The following is a 25,153-nucleotide window of genomic DNA, read 5'->3' as shown; positions in this document are numbered from 1 at the left end:
CGACTGCCCAACAATTGAACAATCGATTTGACCATAGGAATCTTAAAGATATTCAGTGAATATATACATACATACATATATAAGTATGTATGTATATACTGTCTAGTGATGGTAGAGTAGCCAAAGCTATACTTGGGGCCCCAAGTAAGTAGAACAAAGACACTTGGGAACTGAAACTATTATTTAGGTCTGTGAATACTCCTTTTCTTTGATTGACAGGTTATCCTCCCTGATTTGGCTGTCTTGAGAATAGCTGTGTATGATGACAACAACAAGCTGATTGGTCAAAGAATACTCCCCCTTGATGGCCTCCAGGCAGGCTACAGACACATTTCTCTTCGAAATGAAGGGAATAAACCATTATCACTGCCAACTGTTTTCTGCAACATTGTGCTTAAAACATATGTGCCGGATGGTTTTGGAGGTAAGGTAAACATTTGCAAATGGATTATGACACGTAGGTTTTTCCAAAGGTTAAGAATTTGAACAACTTCCAAAACAACAGGTTCATATATTTAGAAATGCAAGGTCATATAGTCTGGAAACTTCATTTTACTTTGAAGAAATAGGCTCAGAGAGATCAATTAACATACCTGAAGTCACACTGGTAATTGTCACAATGTGATCTGAATTCAGATACTCTGACTCAAATATGACAATTTTTCCTGTACCACATTGAGTTCTACTAACAAATAAAATGACTTTGCATAAATTATTTACCCTGTTTAGACTTCACTATTATATGATAAAATGGGAAGTTTTGAACTAGATCAGAAGGCCCTTCTAGAAGTTGCTTATCTAGTTGTCTTCCCTAACAAATCTATTTGATAAGCCACTCTGGCAATCAAAGCAAACCAAGGAATAAAAAGTCAAGTCAGCTCTTCCTGAGTGGTATCATCTACACACAATCTTACCAATAGATGTAACTTGAATTCATCCATCTCTATGACTGAGTTTTCCTTCACATCCATAAGCAATTGCTGCTTTAACAGTAGTTTTATCAATCATTAAACTAGGACACGTTCAAGGTTTACTGCAAAAATTTGGAAAAAGCTGTGTACCAAAAACCACAGTAAACTGCTAAACCTCAACTGAATTCATTTTAAAAATTACATACTTACACTTAGTAATGATTAACAAAACAATAATCAAATATTCAGTCAATCCAGATTTTCAAAATCTATCAACTAGGGCATTGCAATGATTTTAGCATAATCATGGATTATAGTATTGTAATGATGAGGTAACCCAGTATTGTCATTCTATTAATTGAGAAATAAAAGCCCAACAAGATTGCATCTTGTCCAAGCATGCATATGTATCATCCAGTCAATATTTGTTGTCTTCATTGATTCTCATCTCTCTCCAATAAAATAAAAGCAACCACTTTATATTTTCTAAGCACATTACAAAGAATCTTGAACTGGATGAGTGTTTAATTAATTCAATTAATTAATATTGAATTTATCTATAATTTATGCTTCCAGTAACAGTAACTTTACCAATTTCAACATTCTCCTAAACTAGCAAGAAGCAAAAGAAATTTCTGAGTGGCCAAAACTTGTCTGTTAGAGAAGCAAATTCAGTTTCTAAGTCTCATCTAAACAGCAATCTGTAAAATAAAACAGCAGATCAGAAGGGATTTTTTTTTTAAATGAGGGAAAATAGAAGGCGGGGGGAGGATATAGAACTCTCGCAAACAGTTTGAAGAATTCTTAGGAGCTATACTGTGTGTACCAATGTATTAAAAAGTCCTACACACCTCAACCACCCAAGAGCGTGTCACTGTATTACAACACAAAATACTAATTATGTACTATTTATAGTGCTTACTGAGTCAGCAAGAGCAGGTTAAATTATGTTCTCTGTTCTCTGTTTAAGAATACAAGAAAAATGTGATGCATTTTAGAAATGTTTCCATTAAAAGTAGTTAAATTTTTAATCTTGAGAGTAGGTTAAGCTTAATTTATTTATAAAATTTACTTAAGTGGACTATTTCATTGTGCTAGATAAATAAGATCTGCATGGGTTCTGCAGGTGATTTAGAACTTTCTAGACTTGGTCCAAAAGTGTTTAGGTCTAATGAGAAAATTTTCATTCTTCATTTAATAAAGATTTGGGTTATTATCCCTAATCCTAACACTTTTTTTCAAGTTTGTTTAATTTAGCATAATGGACATTATAATTGGAATCCATGTCTATCCATTCTGTTAATGAACTTGCAGTTAACTATTTAGTCTTAAATTTAATGTTCACCAATATTTGACCTTCAAGGTCAAAGTTGTTGGAACCTTAGAGAAGTTTAATTCAAAAGTAGAATGGGACTTTCCATCTCTTTAGTTTATTATGCAGTCCTTTGGTATAATCAAGAATAAGCCATTGATTTGGGCACTGAGAATTCATTTCAACTCTTCATCTATTAAAATGAAAATTTGTAGGAAACTAGATCCATGAAAATCAGAGTATCAAATGTCTTTGAAATCCTTGCATGTACAAATCTCAGATTAAGTTCTGACTTATCTTTATGTCAGATGCAAAATCACCACTAAAGGAGAATGGTTTAAAACAGTGGTGTCAAATTCAATTAGAAACAAATTCCTTCAGGCAGCATATTGACTTAGAAAACCACAAATGAATGCTTTCTATATTGTATTTTGTGAAATTCTCAAATTTATCATCTTAGTTTTTTGTATCCAAAGCATTGTATTTACACACTTTGGTCAATTCCAAAGAACAAATTCAAAATGAAACTTCCAACTCCTGACATGTCATAATTCTCTGTAGAAAAGTCATGAGCAGAAGCACTACAGTTTACCTGGGGTAATGGGAGTTTATGGAGATTCTTTCCTGCTAAGGATATAGGGGAATCTACTGTACAGAAGTCAGGAAAATAACTCAGGATGAAGATTTTACATAGAGAATTAAGCTTCAGTTCTAAGAAGTAACCATCTTTTTTTAATGTGACATATAAAATAATACATTTTAAAAATATGGACAGGGTCAGGTGGTGGCAAAGTGGATAGAGGCCCTGGAATCAGGAGGACATGAGTTCAAGCCCGAGTTCAAACATTTAATAATTATGTGGCTATGTGAACTTGGGCAAGTCACTTAACCCCACTGCCTTGCAAAAAAAAATGGGCAAAGGAAATACATTTTTATTTGACAATATGTTTAAATAAATTCCGTGCTCCTTGTGAACAATTTGACTCATTTGGAAAATCAAGCCTCTCTTTGACAGCATAAGATTGCAGTTTCTGAAATTTGTTCCTAATTTTCAAGAGAGCACATTGGTTCTTTGAGGGTCATTCAGCATGTTCAATTTCAGTTCTTAACTTAGCTTTTGACTTCTAAGGACATATCAGAGGTCTTTATGCTACTATGGATTACAAAATATTTAATTAAAACTTTCTCTACCATTATTTTTTCTCATGACAAATAAAATATCCTCAAAGGAACTTACTAAGTTTCCAAAAATGACTTTACCATGTAGAGAAATATTCTTTCTATGAAATTGAAATCCTGTGAATGGATCCACTCTAAATGTTTACATAAATTCTATAAGACACCTACCATCCTATTCAGATAGGTCAATAAATGATTTCAATAAACCAATAAAATTCATGAGAAATTGGTGCTATTCAGGTTTACACTATTCACAGTTTGTTTTTGTGAGACATTTTGCATTGCTCTTCAATTTGATTCAATTTGATATTTCTATATGGAATACACTATTGTAGTTATTGAGGATACAAAGAAAAAAAGATAAAAATGAAAAAAAAAGATAAAAAGAAAAAAAAGATTAAAAAAAGATAAAAAAGATAAAAATGGTGCCTGCTTTAAAGAGCTGTTGCTGAGACCAAAAGGAAAAAAAGATATATTACCAAAAAAAAGCTATTTCATAACTAGCTACTTTGCTAATGTAGAAAAAATCTCAAATATTCTTCATTTATATTTGATCTTCTCTATTCTTAATAATTCTAAAGTCCATTGTTTATTTCCATATTAAAGAATGTCCAGTTTAAAAAAGTGTTTAATTCACTCTCAGCCAAGAAGAATCAGATTTTAAATATCTTAATAATGTTATTGTCTATCATTAAAACCCAAGAACCCCATGGACTGCATAACTATTAAAAAATTTATTTTAAAGATTAGTAAAGCTTCAGTAAGTTGAAATTTTTGTGATTTCATCAAATATAAGTATTTATTCAAATGATACATCTTGTGCAATTCTTGTCCCCCCTTAAATCTGCCAGAAGAAATCTACTTATGTCCATTTACTAGTTCCTCACTCCCCAAATTGTCCATCTGTTATCCCTCACTGTCAAATGGACAGTCTCCCTTTTTGTTCCTGCATTCTCAGATAATGTTTCAAGTACCATTTCTTGTGTATTGTTAATATGCAGAATCCTCCGTTATACTATGTTATCATGAGTCTCTTTATTGCCTTTTAGGCCATTACCATTTCTACTTGTTCACAGATTGTGAGGTTCCAAGATTCTCATTCATATAGTAGTACCTATTTAGGTATTTAGGCATTAAAAAGATGTTATGTTTCATATCAGGGAATAGTCTGAGATCATTTAAAGTGCTGCCTGGCTGGGTAGCTAGGTGGTGCAGTGGATAGAGCACTGGCCTTGGAGTCAGGAGTACCTGAGTTCAAATCCGGCCTCAGACATGTAATAATTACCTAGCCGTGTGGCCTTGGGCAAATCACTTAACCCCATTGCCTTGCAAAAACTAAAAATAAATAAAAACATACATACATACATGAATACATACATACATAAAGTACTGCCTGGTTTCCTAAATATAAGTTATTATTGTGCATTGAAGTGCCTAATTAAGACATTGACTGAAGGATCAATTCAGTATTAACCCATATGTTGGTAGGTTTGGGGTTTACCTTTATAACACAGTCTGGACAGCAGGCATTTTTGGACAGTTTGGGTTTTCCTATGTAAGTTATTAAACCATAGAAAAAGGATTAATGAGAAAACATATTTCTATTCTATTGTCCAAAAGATGGTAACAAACACTGTTAATCTCTCTAGAACTAGATAGATAATTGGCGTTGCATTTTATGGAATCATTCTAAAATCATCAACCAATGAATTAGTAGCACTTATGAAGTATTTGCCATATGTCAGACATTGAGATGCAGACAAAAAGCAGAAACTGTCCTTTCCCTCCGGGAACTTACATTTTAATGGAAGAGATGAGTATGCCTAAATTCCTACACAGAGAGTAGGTGGAATGTAGTCTTAGAGGTATTCACACCTGAGAATACAAGACAAAGCCTTCTTCTGGAGGTTGAGCTGAGTTCTTTTAAAATTCAAGTACTTGATAATGCAGAGGTTAAGGAGAAGTAGCATTCCTTTAATAGGAGACAAGCAAGGTAAAAACATAGAGTTAGAAAATGGAACATCATATGTGAGGATTAGTAACTAAGCCAATGTGGCTGGATCATTGAGTATATCAAGGGAAGTAATGTGTTAACAGCCTGGAAGACAGAATGGACCAAGTCGCCAAGAGGACTTAATATTTGAGCCTAGATGTAATAGGGAGCCATTGGAGTTTGTAGAAAGAGGAAATAAAATAGATCTATATTTTAGGAAAAGCACTTTGGTAGCTGAATAAAAGAAAGCTTGGAGGAACATCAGACTTGAGGCAAGGAGACTAACCAGAAGACCTGCAATAGTCCATGAGAGAGGGCTCCATCCAGCATGTTGACTATAAGTGGAGAGAAGAAAAGTTATAGGTAGGGAAAGAAATGACAAAATTTGGTAATTGATTAGATACATGGGGTAAGTGAATGTGAGAAATGGTGTCAGTGAGGTTGCAAACATAAGTGACTGAAGGAATGAATATTGATAATCTTGATGGCAATAGGGAAATTCATTTAGACATTTGAGTTTGGGAATAGATTTTTTTTCTTTTTTTTAAATATGTGAAGATATCTACAAGACAATTAATTTGAAATCCCAAGAGTCAGCTGATAATTGGGACTATAAATCAGAAGACTGATACCTAGATCTTGAAATCATCTGCTTAATGATGATAATTAAATCCTTGGGAGTTATTAGGGAAACCAGATGAGATAGCAATAATACAAAAAGAGAAGGAATCTCAGGCAAAAGTCCATGAGACATCCACATTTTCAGGATATAATAGGGATGAAGAACCTATAAAAAAGACTGAAAAGGAGCTAGTTGATACTGAGTTGTTCCATATATAAAATTGTGTTCATACCAGTTTAATTACAAATTATTGACTAACATTCTTTGAATCCACTGCTCCCACTCTTCACAAACCAGGTACTTCTACATCTACTATCTTCTCATCTGTCTCAAATAAAACATTTATGAAAATGTCAAAGAACAAACATATATACATGTTACATCCTTCATGTGATTAAGGAAGGTCAAGAAATGTTTTTCCCATAGCCCTCATCTCCTTAGTTATTGTGGTTTTCTATGTAACTGTCACTTAAGAGCATTGCTCCAGGAGTATAGTCGATCAATACCATGGACATAATCTATCTATTTCAGTAGCCTCTGGCAAAATTTTGTTTTTTTGAAAAACTAAATGTTTAATGAGGAAGCAACAGATATAATTTAGGAAAATGGTGACCCAAATGAAATTTCTGTGAACAAATTAAGAAATCTTTCATTTTTCTTTCTTTAATAAAATTGTATTGGCTATCAATAAAATATATAGAGCCCCCCCTTTTTAAAGAAAATCAATTTTTTAAGAAATAAAATATATTAAGAAATTGTTTTTGGCTGCTTTATCACAGAATACAAAAGGAGATGAAGATATTATTTACTTATTGCAGCTTTGCATTAGAGTGAAATATCACTGCCCTAGAGAAAAGGTGTACTTATCTTGCTGCCAAAACCTGGAAACAGTTCCAGTACTAATAAATATTAAATGAGTCCTCAGTGTTTCTTCTCACCCACTGTTGCATTTGATCACTTACCATTTTTAAAATTTTTTTCTGGATGCCTAGGAGTGGGATCATAAAAAAATGTGAGCTAAAATGATGCTTTCAATAGCACCAGAGCTTCATCATTAAGTTTAAATGTCATTTTCAAGTCTTTTTCCTTGAGTTCACATCACTATGCTCCCTGAATAGTTCTTAGCTCCTTCCAATTCCTAACAGGGCTGCTATGAATATTTTTGCACAAATGATATTTTTACCATTTTTTCATGATCTTTTCAGGATATAGACCCAGTAGTGGTATTGCTAGAACAAAGACTATGCACATTTTTATTGCCCTTTGGGCATAATTCCATATTGCTCCCCAGAAAGGTTGGATGAGTTCACAGCTCCACCAACAAAGTATTAGTGTCCCAGATTTTCCACATACCATCCTACATTGATCATTTTCCTTTCTGGTCACATTGGCCAAACTGCTAGGTGTGAGGTGGAACTTCAGAGATACTTTAATTTGCATCTCTGTAATCAGTAATGATTATATTTCAGTATTTCATATGACTATGGACTGCTTTGATTTCCTCTTCTGTAAATTACTTTTGCTTATCCTTTGACCATTTATCAATTGAGGAATGGCTTGGTTATTTTTTTTACAAATTTGATTCAGTTGTCTCTATATATTTTAGAAATGAATCCTTTGTCAGAAATACTAGTTGTAAAAAAATGTTTCCCAATTTACTACATTTCTTTGATCTTGGTTAAAGTGGTTTTGTTTGTGCAAAAGCTCTTTAATTTAATGTAATCAAACTATCCAATTTGTTTTAATGATGTTTTCTATCTCTTCTTTGGTCATAAATTACTTCCCTTACCATAGATTTGACAGGCAAACTATTCCTTGATCTCCTAGTTTGCTTATAATATTGTCTTATATATCTAAATCCTGCACCCATTTTGATCTTATCTTGGTATAGGATATGAGATGTTTATCTAATCCAAGTTTCTGCCATACTAATTTCCAATTTTCCCAACAGTTTTTATCGAAGAGAGTGTTCTTATTTCAGAATCTGGGCTCTTTGTTTATCAAGCAGCAGATTATTATAATCATTTCCTGCTATCTCTTTCGTATCTAGTCTATTCTACTGATCCACAACTTTATTTATTAGCCAGTACAAGGCAGTTTTGATGACTGATACTTTATAATAGTATTTTAGACCTAGTAAGGCTAAGCCATCTTCATTTGCACTTTTCTTCATTAAATCCCTTGATATTCTTGACTTTTAGTTTCTCTGTATGAATTAAGTTTCAATTTTTTCTAGTTCATAAACACTATACAATAGTTTGATTTAGGTAGAATTGGCATTTTTATTATATTAACTCAGTCTTTCCATGAGCAGTTTATATTTGCCCAGTTGTTTAATGCTGATTTTATTTGTGTGAAGTGTTTTATAGTTGTTTTCATAGAGTTTTTGAGTCTGCCTTGGAAGGTAGACTCCTAAGTATTATATACTGTCTATTTACTTTAAATGGGATTTCTCTTTCTAGCTCTTGCTGCTGTCTTTCTAGTAATATATAGAAATGCTGAGGATTTGTTTGAGTTTATTTTATATCCTGCGCCTTTGCTAAAGTTGCTAATTGTTTCTAGGCATTTTTAAGATGATTTTTTAGGTTTCTCTAGTATACCATCATGTCATCTGCAAAAAAATGAGAGTTTTTTTCTTCCTTCCCAATTCTAACTAATTCAATTTCTTTTTCTTCTCTTATTGCTGAAGCTAACTTTTCTAATATAATACTGAATAGTGGTGGTGATAACAAACATCCTTGTTTCACCCCTGATCTTATTGGGAACGCCTCTAGCTTATCCCCATTGCATATAACACTTGTTGATGGTTTTAGATAGGTACTGCTTATCATTCTAAAAAAACAATTCATTTATTCCTATGTTCTCTAGAGTTTTTAGTAGGAATGGGTACTATATTTTGTCAAAGGCTTTTTCAGCACCTATTGACATAATCATATGATTTCTGATGGGTTTGTTATTGATATAGTCAATTATACTAACACTTTTCTTAATATTGAACCAATCCTTCATTCCTGGAATAAAACCTGCTTGATCATAGTATATTATCCCAGTCATAACTTGCTGCACTTGCTTTACTAAGATTTTTTAAAGATTTTTTCATCCATATTCATTATAGGGAAATTAACCTAGAATTTTTTCTTTCTCTGTTTTGACTCTTCCTGGCTTAGGTATCAGCACCATATGGGTATCATAGAAGGAATTAAGCAGAGTTCTGTCTTCACTTATTTTTCCAAAGATTTTTATATAGAATTGGAACCAATTGTTCCTTAAATGTTTGATAGAATTCATTGGGTCCTGAAGATATTTTCTTTGGGTTGATGAATCAATGATAGCTTGATGAATTTCTTTCTCTGAGATAGGGTTATTTAGGTATTTAATTTCCTCTTCATTTAACCTGGGGAAAGTTGTATTTTTGTAAATATTCATCCAGTTTACTTAGATTATCAAATTTATTGCCATACAGTTGGGAAAAAGTTCTGAATTATTATTTAATTTCCTCCTCATTAGTGATGAGTTCACTTTTTCATTTTTTTTTCTACTAGTAATTTGGTTTTCTTTTTTAAAATGAAATTAACCAAAGGTTTATCAATTTTATTGGGTTTTTTCATAGAATCAGCTCTTGGTTTTATTTATTAGTTCAATAGTTTTCTTGCTTTCAATTTTATTAATTTATCCTTTAATTGCTAGAATTTCCAAGTATTTAATTGGGGGGGGGGCTTAATTTGTTCTTTCTCTAATTTTTTTAGGTGCATGCTTAGTTCATTGATCTCCTCCTCTATTTTATTCATGTAAGCATGTAAAGATAACATATCTGTCCTAATAACTGCTTTGGCTATATCCCATAAGTTTTGATATGTAGTTTCAGAATTGTCATTATCTAGGATGAAATCATTAACTATATAATTTATTATTTGATACACTCAGTCTTTAAAATGAGATTATTGTGTTTCCAATTAGTTTTAAGTATATCTCTCCATGGACCATTATTGCATGTGATTTTTATTTCAATATGATCTGAAAAGAAAGTATTTACTATTTCTACCTATCTTCATTTGATTATGAGATTTTTGCCTTAGTATATTATCAGTTTTTGTGTAAGTGCTGTACTGCAGAAAAAAGAAAGTATTTTCCTTTCTATTCCCATTCAGTTTTCTCCAAAGACATCTTTATAACATCTAGGTTTTCTAACATTCTATTACCTCTTTAACTTCCTTCTTGTTTATTTTATGGTTATATATATCTAAATCTGAGAGAGGGAGATTGACATCTCCCACCAGTAGAGTTTTGGTATCTATGTCTTCCTGTAACTCATTCAACTTCTCTAAGAATTTGGATGTTCTTTCACTTGGCATGTATATTTACTAATGAAATTGCTTCATTGCTACCTTTTAAGAGTTTCCTTCCATATCCCTTTAATGAGATCTATTTTTGTAGTTGCTTTGTCTGAGACAAGATTTGCTACCCTGACCTTTTTCACTTTAGCTGAAGCAAAATATATATTCTGCTCCAACCTTTTACTTTACTCTATATGTATCTCTCTGCTCAAATGAGTTTCTTGTAAGCAGCATATTGCAGAATTATGATTTTTAATCCATTCTGCTATTTGCTTACTTTTTATGGGAGAGTTCATTCCATTCACATTCAAAGTTATAATTATTACCTCTTTATTGCCCTCCATGCTATCTTCCCTCTGTTTGTCTTTTTCCCCTTTTTTCACCTTATCCATATTGCCCTGCATTTTCCTTCTGAATACCACTTCCTTTAGTGTGTTTGCCCCCTTATAGCCAACCTACTTCCTCTTTCCCCTTTCCCTTTGCCCCTTCTTCCTTCCCTTCCTTCTATTAGTTTTTCTTTTCCTGTCCCCTCCTCTTTCCCCATTTAACACTTGAAAGGTAAGATAAGTTTCTTAACATAACAGAGTATATCTGTTACTCCTTCTTTGAGCCAAATGAGAGTCAGATTCAAGTGGTTCTCACCTCCTTCCTTCTTCGTCCCTACTGCAATAGGTCCTTTGTACCTCTTCATGTAATGTGATTTTTTTCCATTCAATCGCCTCCATTCTTCCATCTCTTTACTTCCCCCCCTTTTTTAGGAGATGTTTTTATTTTTATTTTTTTATAATTTTTATTAAAGATTTTATTTTGAGTATTACAAATTTTTCCCTTAATCTAACTTACCACCCCCCAACAGAAGGCAATTTGTCAGTCTACATTATTTCCATGGTATACATTGATCCAAATTGAGTGTGATGAGAGAGACATTATGAGATAATGGTTTTAGATCATTCTATCAGTTGTGGAGTCATGGAGAAGTCATGTGTGTCCATTACTTCTGGCTAACTATATTCTCTCTAATAGAGTTACAGTTCTCAAGACATGAGAATTTTTCTCCCATGTGGGGAAATACCCAATTGCATCTTAATGGAAAACAGTTTTTTCTTTTCCTTTTTTTTTTTTACCTTTTCATGTATCTCTTGATTCTCCTGTTTGAAGTCTGAATTTTCTATTTACCTCTGATATTTTCATCAGGTAAAGTTGGAAATCTCATATTTCATTAAATGTCCATCTTTTCCCCTTGAAGAGAAGGCTCAGTCTTGCCAGATAGTGAATTCTTGGCTGCATTCCAAGCTCCCTTGCTCTTCCAAATATCATATTCCAAGCTCTTCTAATGGTTGATGGAGCCAAGTCTTGTGTAATCCTTACTGTGGCTTCTTGGTATTTGAATTGTTTTTTCTTGCTGCTTACAGGATTTTCTCTCTTATCAGATAGTTCTGGAATTTGGCCACAATATTCCTTGGTGTTTTCATTTTGTACTCCCTTTCAGTTCAGGAAGTGTTGGATGTATTCTTTCAATAACTATTTTTCCCTCTGGTTCCATGATATTAGGACAATTTTCCTTTAATATATATCCCAAAATATGAAGACCAGGCTTTTTTTTCTCTCATTGTTTCAGGAAGCCCAATGATTCTTAAATTGTTTCTCCTGAATCTTTCCTCTAGTTCAGTTGTTGATCTGATGAGGTATTTTATATTTTCTTCAATTTTTTCAATTTTTAGGGTTTATTTAACAGATTCTTGTTGTCTCATGAAGTCATTAGTTTCCACAGATTTCATTCTTTTATTTTTTTAGAGAAGAATTTTCTTCATTTTGCAACTCCTTTTGCAATTGTTCAATTCTATTTTTGAAGGAGCTTTCCATTTCCCAAATTATAGTTCTGACAGAATTATTTTTTAGGGTTTTTTTTGCAAGGCAAATGGGGTTAAATGGCTTGCCCAAGGCCACACAGCTAGGTAATTATTAAGTGTCTGAGACTAGATTTGAACCCAGGTCTTTCTGACTCCAAGGCTGGTGCTTTATCCACTATGCTACCTAGCTGCCCCTCCAATTGATTTTTAAACTCCTTCCTGATCTCTACTAAAAAGCCTCTTTGTGCCAGAGACTAATTCATATTCTCTTCAGAAGTTCTAGATCTCTCTGAGTTAGGGTCTTTGTCTTCAAGGTAACTTTCAATGCACCTCCCCCTGAAGCTTTTCTTCATCTTCCTAGGATCTTGTGTTGGGGGAAGACCTGGTTCACAGACCTTTGGTGTTGAAATCCCTAGAGGCTTTACTCACTGGGAGTAGGAACTCCCATTAGGGAGTGGTGATTGAGTTCTCTGGGGTTGGGGGGAGGGGGGTGGAGGGCACAACATCTGATCATCCTTGAACAATGTGGTCTAGCTCCTCAGACTAGATAGCTAATCTTCTTAATCCTCACTCAGTATTGAGGGAATTCTGCTGCCCACATTTGAATCTGGGGGTGGGGAGAGTTGTTATTGTGTTTGTATTGGGAAGAGTCACTTTCTCCCACAGGGATGGGGGGCTCAACTAGAAACAGGGGGATTTTGCTAAAAATAGGGGACTTGCCCTGGTCTTCCAGAGCAGTGGAGCTGAGTAGATTAATTTCTACCCACTATGCTGGAGCTCTCCTGACTACTGCTCACACAGCCAAACCTTCTGAAGCTGTTCTCAGGTTAGTCCCTGTGCCTCCCCCCACCCCCAATCTGTGCTGGTTCTCTGCTCACTGCCCCATTCACCCACATTCCCCTGAGACAGATCTTATTGGTAGATGTTCTTCTAGGGTTGTTTTTTCTGTTTTGCAGAATCATATTCTGTTAAGAGGCTTGATCCATGTTAGTTCTGAGGAAAAGCCAGGAGACCTTAGGGATAGTGCCTGGTTTCTCTCTGCTAACTTGTTTTTCGATGATACTACTTTTTTTTTTTTGTTTTGGACTCTGGATTTGCAAACTCTTTGAAAGACTTAATGAACTATTAATTTTTTCTAATTCTCTCCATAAGTAAGCAATATCTCATGGTTTGTTTTATTTTTGCATTTCATTTTTATGAGGGAAAAAAATTCATTTTTAGGGGAAAAAAGAATATATAAAATATCTAGTATTCAGATACCATCCCTCCAAAATCCCTAAACTCCAGAAGAGTTGCAATTCTTCTGAAAATATCTCATGATAATCATCCTCCCAGTTTTGTCATCTATAGAAAAGGGATGATAATCCTTTTACTGCCAAGTCTCAGGATTGTGAGAAAAGTATTTTACCTATTTTAAAGAATAATAGAAATGTGAGTTGCTATTCTTCATCTTCTTATTAATAATTATGAAAAATTAAATTGTACCCAGCATTTATATAGCACTTTAAGTCCTTACCAATAGCCTTGTTAGGTGGGGCCATTATCATCCCTATTTTACAGATGAGGAAATTGAGTTTGAAAAAGAGTAAATGACTGACACAATTTCACAAAGCTCAGTGTTTTTCTTACTCTTCAATTCTTGACTCCAACCCTAACCACTCCTGCACCTCACTATCTGATTTCTTATTTTTATTAGTATTATTGGCCATAGAGAAAGTAGCCATTGATAACTATTAACATGATTTAAGCAAGCTAGAAAAGAAATAGAAATTATATTTGTTGGAAAAGTGTAGTGAAGGCTTTCATTTTCTTAATTTCTATTCAGTTCCTAAATATCATGTGTCATACAAAAGTATATTTGTCTAGGAAAGAGTGCACCTTATCTATTGTACAGAAGCCCTGCAGATAAAAGTGTCTCCAAAGAAGACATGAAATAACCAAGAGGACAGTGTCACTGGATTAAAGGTATCCTTTCATATAAATACCAGCCTTCCTTCAAAGAAAGGAAAAATTCAGAATATGGTTACGTAAAAGTTCATACCTACCTTATATGAACTTCTGTATCTACTTAGTTGAAAAAGAATGAAGATAGGTAGTGTGGTTAGATGAGTACAGCATCAATGCTTCTACTGTCTATGATCTTAAGACTCCTAAAGAGAAGCTATTTAAACTCCTAAAGAGAAGCTATTTAAATTAATTACAGATTCTAAATATTCTTGCACTACAAAATATCATATGAGGCACCTGCCTAAAGATCAGTTTCTATGTAATTAGTTCATACATGAGTTGCTCACTGAAAAGGCAAACTAAAATATAATTGACTAAAGCTGTGAAGATGTGCTTTTTAAAAGGGTTGTTATAACTATTGTTGAATCATAGTATAGAAGGATGATATGACTTTTTTCAAAAAATTCTATTTTTAGTATTTTCTGTTCTTTGAGTAATTTTTAAAATAATAATAATAATGAAACTTGTCTACTATAGCAATGCTTTTTAAAATCTCTCCAATAAATCAAAAATTTGGGGGGTATTTAAGCAGAATAAGAAAAGGTTGACAGTTCTTGTAGCTGATACTGCAAGTTCTCCTAAAATTATCACCTTTGGTGACTGTAAAGTAGCAGTCACAGAGTCTTCAAATGTTTTCATATTAGACTTTTTAAAATCTATGTTTCTGTACTTTGAGAAAAGATTCATTTCAGCATCGTGCACTTACTTGAAAATAGCAAAGCTTTGCAGCTAGGTGGCACAGTGGATAGAGCACTGGCCCTGGAGTCAGGAGTACATAAGTTCAAATCCAGCCTCAGACACCTAATAATTACCTAGCTGCATGGCCTTGGGCAAGCCACTTAACCTGATTGCCTTGCAAAAAAACCCTAAAAAAAATAGCAAAGCTTCAATACCTGACTTACACTATAGGAGAAGGGCAAGGACCTGAAGGAATTTTATCTGTGGGTCATAGAATGAGTGTTAGATTCATATTCAGGAGACATAAATTTGAAGCCTATCTATTCATTATGTCTGTAACCCTAGGGAAGTCACTTAACCTCTTAGGAACAGTTTCCTCTGTTAAATGGGCAATATTCCTTAATTGCCTTCCTTGCAAAGTTGTAAGAAAAGTGCTTTGCAAAATTTTAGGAACCATATAAAACCATATCATTGTTCTTATTAATGTTGCTATTATCTTCCTGTTCTTCAGTGCTACCTCACAGATTCAGTTTGTAATCCATAGTTTAATCCATTATCATAGTATCATTATCAAACTGGAAGGGACCTCAAAAGCTATCTAATCCAGTTCTCTTATATTACAAATGGGAAAACTGAGATCAAACCAGATTAAGTGATTAGTCCAAGGTCATATGAATAGTAAATGTCATCTCAGTTTAGTTTAGTGAAAAATAAGCACTTAAGGCAAGACAACATACAGAATATAAAATATTATTATAGGATGGATTTCATGAAAAAAGAGAGATTCATTATATAGGCACTGCATAGAACCTTTAACCTTGTTACATGAAGCAGCTAGGTGGCATGGTGGATAGAGGGTGGGCCTAGAATGAGGATTCCTGAGTTTAAATCTGGCTCAGACATTTACTGTTTATCTCAATTTCCTTATCTTCAAAATGAGCTAAGGAAGGAAATGGCAAGCCTCATCAGTATCTTTGCAAAGAAAAACCACAAATGGGGGTCACAAAGAGTTAGACACAACTGAAACAGAACAACAACAAATCTTTATAACATTCAATGTTAATGACATTTGCTAGAGATCCTAGAGAAAATTCAGTTTGGATGAAAAGTTGAGATCCAGTACACATGTCTGTATGTAAATATATATATATATGTTTGTGTGTGTATCTGTCTATGTATATATTTACATTCCTTAAAATGATAATGAAAGAATCAGTTGACATAAAAATACTGTTCACTTAATAAGATATCCAAAACTGTCTTAGAAATGTAATTAAATGGGACAAATTATAATGTAAAAGATTGCTCCCTATACCCTCATATGCTATACATCATATATTGAGGGTTTACAATACATCATCATATGTAGATTAATAAAAACAAGCATCTTATCTAGTATCTTTAAATTTATTTTTTAATAAACAAAAATCTACCTTCTCTGTCTTCTACCTCTTGCCTCCTCCCTTCATTTCCCTTCCCCTGAGAAAGAAAAAAGGCAAAAACCCCTTCAACTCACATGCATAACAAGCAAAGCAGTTTCACACAATATTCATATCCAAAAAACATGTCTCAATCTGTATTTTGAATCTATCACCTCTTTGTTGAGAGTCAGGTAGCAGGGTTTATCATGAATTATTTGGAATTAGAATTGATAGCTTAAATCTTTCGAAGTTATTTTTCTTTGCACTATTCATTGACACATGGAAACCTGGCTCTGGCTCCTGGGCTCTGTTCATCTCATTCTTTCATGAGTTCATTCTATTCTTCCCAGTTTTCTCTGAAACTATCACTTTCAACATTTCTTATGCCAAAGTGGTATTTTATTCTGTCACATTCACCCACCATGATTTGTTCAGCCATTTCCCAATTGGTGGGCACACATTCAGTTTCCAATGTTTTTTGTTACCACAAAAAGAGCTGCTGCAGATATTTTTGTACATTAGTTATTTTCCTCTGTCTTTGAGCTTTTGGAATATGGAACAAGTCAATCATCTATCTAGTTTGTATACACCCTAAAATAAGTATATTAAAACTCATTATACCTAGAAGAAAAATTTTGAGTTTTTCTTAGATGTTTACAGAGGCTAGGACGATACACCAATCCTATGCAAGCACACTGGCAGTATATTTTATTTTAACTGGTTATTCCTGTTAAATGCTGAAGTCAGTGGTTTCTATCCCAGTAAAGGACCACAATCACTGCCAGTCTCCAAATCCCAACACCCAGGGGCAAAGTCCCCAACCTACATGACAAGCTGATAGAAGAAGCAGACTAATCACAGAAAGGTTCTCAAAGCTTTCTTTCAGAATTTGACTTTTCTACCAGCTTTCATCTATAAATCAAAGGAAAAAAAGGGAATGAAAAGCATTTGTAAAGTTCTTACTGTGTACTAGGCATTATATTAAGTGAATTTGAAAGCATTGTCTTATTTGATCCTCACAACAGCCCTACAAGCTAGGCACTATTATCTTCTTTCATTTTGTTCTTAACTCATTCTTATCATTCAACTGAACCTGCACTGTCCAAAGTTATCAGTGCTCTTTTAATTTCTAAATCTAATGACCTTTTCCCAATCTACATTTTTCTTGAACTCTCTGTGCCTTGTGGCATTGTTGATCTTTCTCTTCTTCATGATAATCTTAAGTTTTTAGACACTACTCTTTAGGTTCTCCTACTTATCTAACCACAGTACTCAGCCTCTTTTGCTAGATCTTTGTCCAAGACACTCCTGTTAACTATGGGTGTCCCACAAGTCTCTATCCTGAACTCTCTTCTCTTCTCTCTCTCTTTACTATTCTACTTGATGATCTCATCATCCCCCCATGAATTCAGTTACCATCTACAAACTGATGATTCTTAGACTTACTCATCTAGAGTAATTTAATCTCTAATCTCTCTGCTGAACTCCAGTCCAACCCCTACAAACATCACAAAATTGAGGTTCTGTAGATATTTTAAGCTTGTCATTATCCTTTTCCCCCCTACCAGTTCCCCGCCCTTCCAAACTTCCCTTCTTCCCTTTTCTTTTATTGTCCAGGACTCCACCATCCTTCTGATATCCTAGGATCTCATTCTAGATGTCATCCCCAACTCCTCTCTCTCTCTCTCTCTCTCTCTCTCTCTCTCTCTCTCTCTCTCTCTCTCTGTCTTTGTCTCTCTCTCTCTCTCTCTCTCTCTCTCTCTCTCTCTCTCTCTCATTCTCCCCAATATCCAATCTGTTGCCAAAGGTCTGTCAAATTTTCCTTTGAAACATGTCCTAAATGTGCCCTCTCTTTCCTCTAATACTGTATTCACACTGATAAAGACCTTCATCTCATGCCTAAACTATTGCTATAGCTTGGTGGTTGATCTACTTATCACAAATCTCTGCCCACTCCAATCCATTTCCCACTTAGCCATTATAACTTTTCTGAAGCAAAGGTCCAATTATATCATCTTCCTCTTCAATAAACTCCAGGGAGTCCCTACCATCTCCAGAATCAAATTTCTTTTTGTGATTCAGTTCCATTATAATCTAGCCTCACACACGTGCGCACACACACACACACACACACACACACACACACACAGAATTTTCAGGTCTTCTGCTACCTTATACCCTACCACTTCCTCTTCAACCCAGGGATATAGTCTCTTTTCTGTTCCTCAAACAAGATACATCATCTCCAGACTTAAGGCATCTTCAGTGACTGTCCCTCATGCAAGGAATTTAATGCCACTTCACCTCTGACTCCTGACTTCCCTGATTTCCTCCATTATCAACTAAAATTCCATATTTTAAATTCCCCTTTCATAGGAATTCTTTCTCAGTCCCTTTTTATCTTAGTATCTTCCCTCTCTGTGAATTATTTCCTATTTATCTTGTAAATAACAACTTATAGTTGTTTGCCTATTGCCTCCTCCATTAAATTGTGATTTCCTCAAGATCAGATATTGTTTTAACCTCTCTCTTTATATCTCTAACACAGCACAATATATGAACCTTAGTAGGTATTGAATATTTGTTGTCAGAATTATTATCCCCATATTATATAGTTGAGAAAAATGAAGCAGATGAAGATTAAGTGATTTACCAGGGGTAACCCAGCTAATAAATATCTGAGACTGAATTTGAACTCAGGTCTTTCCAGAACCAAACATTATATCACCTAGCTAAGGCATAATAGAGGCCCAGATAGCCAAGAGGAATTAGAGTATAGTGGGCAAAGTAATGCGCTTGCAATCAAGAAAGATCTGCATCTGAGACTCCCTGTAAGGCAGAACAAGTAATTTAATCTCTCTTTCTGCCTTAGTGTCTAATAGTCAATGCTTAATCATGGTCAGGAGAAGCCAGGTTCAGGTCTTATCCCTCTCATATATACTAACTATTGAACCCTAGGCAAGTCACTCAGTTCCATGCAAATTTCTGAGACTCCAGGCTACAGAAGTTTTAGCATCCAAATATAAAAACTCTACACTGGGAGTCCTTATTAATTTATCATAGTTTAAATTTGAAGAGATTAGGGAGAGAAGTAAAATACTATTTTCTCTATTTGCTTCATTGGTAATTTTAAAGAAACTGTTTTGTGAACTTTAAAATATTATAAAAATGCATCATCATCATTATTATTAATTTAGAGAGCATATAGAAATGAATTTAATTTATTATGAAGTGAGGGCAGCTAGTAGGCACAATGAATATAATGCCAAGTGTTGAGTCAGTAAGACTCATCTTCCAGATCTCACATCTGGTCCTAGACACTTACTAATTGTGTGACCCTGGAAATGACTTTAACCCTATTTGCCTCAGTTTCTTCATCTATACAATGAACCAAAGAAGAAAAATGGCAAACCACAGTATGTTTGCCAAGACAACTTCAAACTACAGTATCTTTACCAACAAAGCTCCAAATGGAGTAATAAAGAGTTGGACACAACGAAAAACAACTGAAGATCTTATTAGTGAACCCATGCATGTTCCCACTGATCACCACTTCCAGTCTTTTTATAGCTTCCTCCTCCTCTCTACTCTGTGATGCAGTGACACTGGCCTCCATCTCCCAACTCTATACAATTTCATTATCTGTCCCCTATCTCCTCACCTCCAATTCACCACTTCCCTGGCTTTAAGTCTCAGCTAAAATCTTTATACAAAAAGCCTTTCTCAATTCCCTTTAATGCTAGTGTATTCTCTCAGTTTATTCTGCATATATTTTGTTCCTACTGATCATTCCCACCTTAGACTATAAACTCTTTGAAAGCAGGGACTGTCTTCTGCCTTTCTTTGTATCTACAACTTAGTCTTAGACTTCTTGACATATCTTTCCAAGTTCTATAAATAATCTATTCAATAATCCATTTTAGATTTTTTTTCTGAGATTTGCCAGTTTCTGACATCCACTTCTCCCATCTTTTTGAACATGGCCCTTTTATCTTTTTTTTTATACATTTTATATTCTTTAAACAAATTCCATTTTCTTCCAGATCAGGATCCATTTTTTTGTATAAATATTGCTTATTTCATTTTGAAGAGCTTTCTATTACTCCTTAGCTGTCATCTCCTTTAGAGTCACAGGATCTAGGATCATGACTATTATTTTTCCTGAATTCTAGGGTGCATATCTATATGATCCAGATTTCATTTTCCTGACAATTTTGAACAATAGGAAAAATCAATAATCTATGTCTAAGATATTATGCAAATAAACAAAATTTGTATCTGCTAAGAAAATAAGTATACATCTTATCTATATATAAAAATAATCATATAATTTCAAGCCCTATTAGTATTAGTTCACAGAAATCATATTACTAATGGGGAGTAAATTTAAATAATGATGTTTATTCAATTATTGAATACATTTGCAATATTTATTATTGAATTTCCATCATTTTAGTTGTGTCTAGATGATACCAAAGCAGATGGTAGAAAATTGAAAAAATTTTATAAACCTATTTAAATGACATCAAATAATCCATGGAGATCTCTAAGCATTTTATGGACTATTTAAAATCCATATTAACATAGATAAATGGACAGAATATGAAGCAGCATAGTAAAGTGGATTTTGATTCATAAAACCTGAGTTGAAATACTAACCATGCTGCTTCTTTTCTGTGGGGCACTGAACAAGCCATTTCATCTATTTAAGCTTCAGTTTCCTCATCTGTAAAATAGGGTATTTGATTTGGTTCATCTCTGAAGTCCCTTCTAGTTCTGAATGTTGGCCTACAATGAAACCAGAAATTCAATTCTGCCACAGACTTATTATATGATCTTGGGAATTCCATTCAGTCACAGTTATCCCATCTTCAAAGCAAAAAAAATGTATAAAACAGGATCATGATCTGGCCTTAGATGCTACCTACCTTCTCTATTTTATTTTTCTTATCTGTGAAGTGGAGATAATCATAGTCCTTATTTCAGATTTGTCCTGAGGTTCAAAAGAGGAAATTTATGCAAATATTTCATTGTAAACCTTAAGTACTATTTAAGGTTTCTATTATTATTTAGGGCTTTGTCCCTTATAACTTACCTAGCATTAATTAATCATTAATGTTGTATCAAAATATCAAGGTAGAACATCTGTTTTCAAAATCATTATCAATATCAATCAATCAATAAACATTTATTAAGTGTCTTATTTGTCAGGACTTACAATAAGGATCGAACAGAAGCAAAAGCAAGTCCCCACCCTCAAGAAGTTTTCCATCTAATGAGAATAATCGAGACATTCAAACAAGATTAGTTAAGATCTAAATTTTAATGAGAATATTTTAAAATTATTTTTCTTTTATTTGATGCCTTGGGAAATCTGAATTGTATCTTTGATAATTTTCTCACTTTAAAATGAAGTTTTAATTCCCATTAAATGATTTCTTTTTTAATATATTTTATTTGTTTTCCAATTATATACAGTAGTTGTTTCTACCAATCATTTTGTTATCATGGTTTTGAGTATTATAGTTTTTCTCCCTCCTTCCCTTCCTTCCCCCAAACAGAAGGCAGTCGGATAATCTTTACATTTATTTCTATAATATGCATATATATCAAAATTGAATGTGTTAAGAGAAAAATATATCCTTAAGGGAGAAAGAAAATATTAGAGATAGCAAAATTATATAATACATAAAATTGATTTTTTTTAAAATTGTCCATGATCATTGCACTCATAGAATGAGCAAGTCCATTAAGACTGAACATCACCCCATGTTATTGTTAGGGTATACAATGTTCTTCTGGTTCTCCTCATCTCACTCAGTATCAGTTCATGAAAGTCTTTCCAGGATTCTCTGAAATTCCATCCCTCTTGATTCCTAATAGAAAAGAAGTATTCCATCACAAACTTATACCACAATTTGTTCAGCCATTCCTCAGTTGATGGACATACCCATAATTTCCGATTCTTTGCCTCTACAAACAGAGCTGCTATAAATAATTTTTATACATGAGGTTTTTACCCTTTTTCATTATCACTTCAGGGTATAGACTCAGTAGTGGTATTCCTTTGGGCATATCCAAATTTCTCTCCTGAAAGGTTGGATGAGTTCACAGCACTCCCCTACCCCCAACAATATATTGATGTCCCATATTTCTCACATTCCTTCCAACATTGATCATTGTTTTTTCTGGTCATACTGGACAATCTGAGAGGTATGAGGTAGTATCTCAGAGATGCTTTAATTTTCATTTCTCTAATCAGTAATAAATTAGATCAATTTTATATGATTACAGATAGCTTTGATTTCCTCATCTGAAAACTGCCTTTGCATATCCTCTGACCATTTGTCAGTTTGGGAATGGCTTTTTTTTTTAAACTAAATTTAATTCAGTTCCCTATATATTTTTAAAATGAGTCCTTTGTCAGAAACACTGGTTCTAAAAATTTTTTCCCAGTTTACTACATTTCTTTTGATCTTGGTTACAGTGGTTTTGTTTGTGCGAAAGCTTTTTAATTTAATGTATTCAAAATCATTCAATTTGTTTTTTATAATGTTCTCTATCTCTTCCTTTGTCATAAACTATTTCTCCTCCCATATATCTGACAGGTAAACTATTCCTTGTTCTCCTAATTTGCTTATAATATTGTCTTTTGTGTTTCAGTCCTGCATTCATTTTGATCTTATCTTGGTATAGGGTGTGAGATGTTGGTCTGATCCTAATTTCTACCATGCTATCTTCCAGTTTTCCTAGCAGTTTTTATCAAAGAGTGAGCTCTTAATCCCAGAAGCTGAACTCTCTGGGTTTATCAAACGGCAGGTTACTATAATAATTTCCTGCTGTCTCTTTTGTACCTAATCTATTCCACTGATCCACCAGTATATTTCTTAGCCAGTACCAGACAGTTTTAATAACTGATGCTTTATAATACAATATTAGATCTGGTAGGTCTGAGCCACCCTCTTTTGCATTTTTTTTCATTAAATGCCTTGATATTCTTGATATTTTGTTTTTCAATATGAATTTAGCCTGTCTTCTAACAATGTGAACTGGGCCCTCAGGCTATATAGTTAATCTAATTAATCTGCAATCAGTGCTGAGGGAGATCTGCCACCCACACCTGAGCCAGAGTAAGGTGCAAACACCATGGGGAGGCAGTTGGTTCTGGAGAAAGTCTCCTTCTCCCACAAGACTGGGGAAGGGAACTAAGCTGGAAACAAAGAGACTCTGCTGAAAACACAAGGGATCTTGGCTGGGTCTTCCAGGCCAACCCAGCTGACAGGATAGATGTCTAGGCTGCTTTGCTGGAGCACTCCCTCATGCCACACATACAGCAAACACTTCCATTGCTCTTCCCAGGTTAGTCCCCAACCTCACCCCACTGTCCCTGTACTGGGTCTCTGTTCTCTGCTCCCAGCTCACTCACGCTCCCCAGAGACAGACCTTGTTGGTAGATGTTCTTTTTGTTTTATTTTTTCCTCTGTGTTCTGTGGTTCCAAAATCTGTTAAGAGGCTTGGTTCATGTTAATTCTGAGGGAACATCAATAGAGCTTAAAATAGTGCATGGCTTATCTCTGCTATCTTGATCAAAAGTCTAAATTATTTCTTAATAATGCTTTGTGATTGATTGATAGTAGGGAGGCAGCATAGCAGATCAAGTGATTAATTGAAACACAAAAATATAGATTAGAGTACCACTTCCAGTATTTACTAGCTGAGTGACCAGGGACCAGTCCTGTAGAGCCTCAGACAGTTCTGTAAAAATTGTCTACTAATTTATAGACAGTCTGCTTTGGTGGAAGTAGGTCCCACAAAAAAGAAATCACATATCCTTGACGTATTTGTACTCTGATATTTATTCCTGTCATGTATTCAGTCTAAACATTTCTGTATAAGGCACTGCCCTTGATCCTCCAAGATTTACAAAAACAATGAAATACAGTCCACATGTTCAGAGAACATCAAAATATGTGGTGGAGATGCCCCTTGCATAATAAATCAATCATTAATGCTCAGAAACTAATAGCTATTAAGCATATGATTTGCACTGTTTAACAACTTAAGTGATATTTTTTTTCCAAAATCAATAAGAAAAAAGAGAAAAATTTTATGTTATTAAAGATTTATAATTCCTAATGGGAATGATCTAACATTACAAAATCATCTTCCTTTGAAAAACTGTTTTGCATTTTGCCTTTGTGATAATCAAATCAACTCTCTCGTTTCCTCTAGAAAGAGTGTATCATTCACTTCTTCTCTATAGTTCCAATCACAATCCTTGTAACTTTGAAAAACAAAATATCCTTCTCTGATCTTCACTTCCCTAATGAGAATGTAAGCTCCAAAAGTCTGAGAATTGTTTCTACATTTGTATTTGTACTTAATACTTAGTAGAGTATTTGGACATAATAAATCCTTAATGAATTTTTAATTCATAATTTTAAAAGAATTTAAAATAAATTTTAAAATAAATGCATTCCCTAGGACTAGGACATAAATTATTAAAAATGGGAAATTTATATAAAACAAAACTACAGATTAATCATTCAGAATTGTTACTAGGAGATAGCAGTCTAAATCATGTAGGGTTATATAGAAAGTTTGATCTCAAATGGAAAACTTTTAAGACTTGGACACAAAGACATACTGAAGAGACCTGAAAGAATATAAGAGGCATGATGTAAATCCCATAAGCATTTTGAACTCAGTTCCCTGTTATGGTAAATCTATAGCAGGAGTTTAACTCTAACCCCATCTGTGCCTCAGATTCCTCAAATGTAAAATGAAAATAAAACCTACACCTAAGAATGTTAAGAAGAATTGATTGTGCTTGGTCCCCTTGGCCC

At 34.0% G+C, this 25,153-nt stretch overlaps 1 protein-coding gene across 18 annotated transcripts in view; it reads left to right on the top strand.

The window, feature by feature from the left end:
- PLCB4 (phospholipase C beta 4) overlaps positions 1-25,153 on the top strand; it is a 517,486-nt gene that overhangs the window by 439,537 nt on the left and 52,796 nt on the right. For all 18 annotated transcript variants that reach the window (XM_074209475.1, XM_074209467.1, XM_074209461.1 and 15 more), the window contains one exon: positions 220-424. In XM_074209475.1, coding sequence (XP_074065576.1) covers positions 220-424 — 205 coding nt within the window. The remainder of the gene's footprint in view (positions 1-219; positions 425-25,153) is intronic.

Source organism: Macrotis lagotis, chromosome 1 (assembly GCF_037893015.1).
Source record: "Macrotis lagotis isolate mMagLag1 chromosome 1, bilby.v1.9.chrom.fasta, whole genome shotgun sequence".
Classification (NCBI taxonomy): Eukaryota; Metazoa; Chordata; class Mammalia; order Peramelemorphia; family Peramelidae; genus Macrotis; species Macrotis lagotis.
Note: the sequence above shows the minus strand (reverse complement) of the source record. Positions and strands in the feature narration are given on the sequence as shown.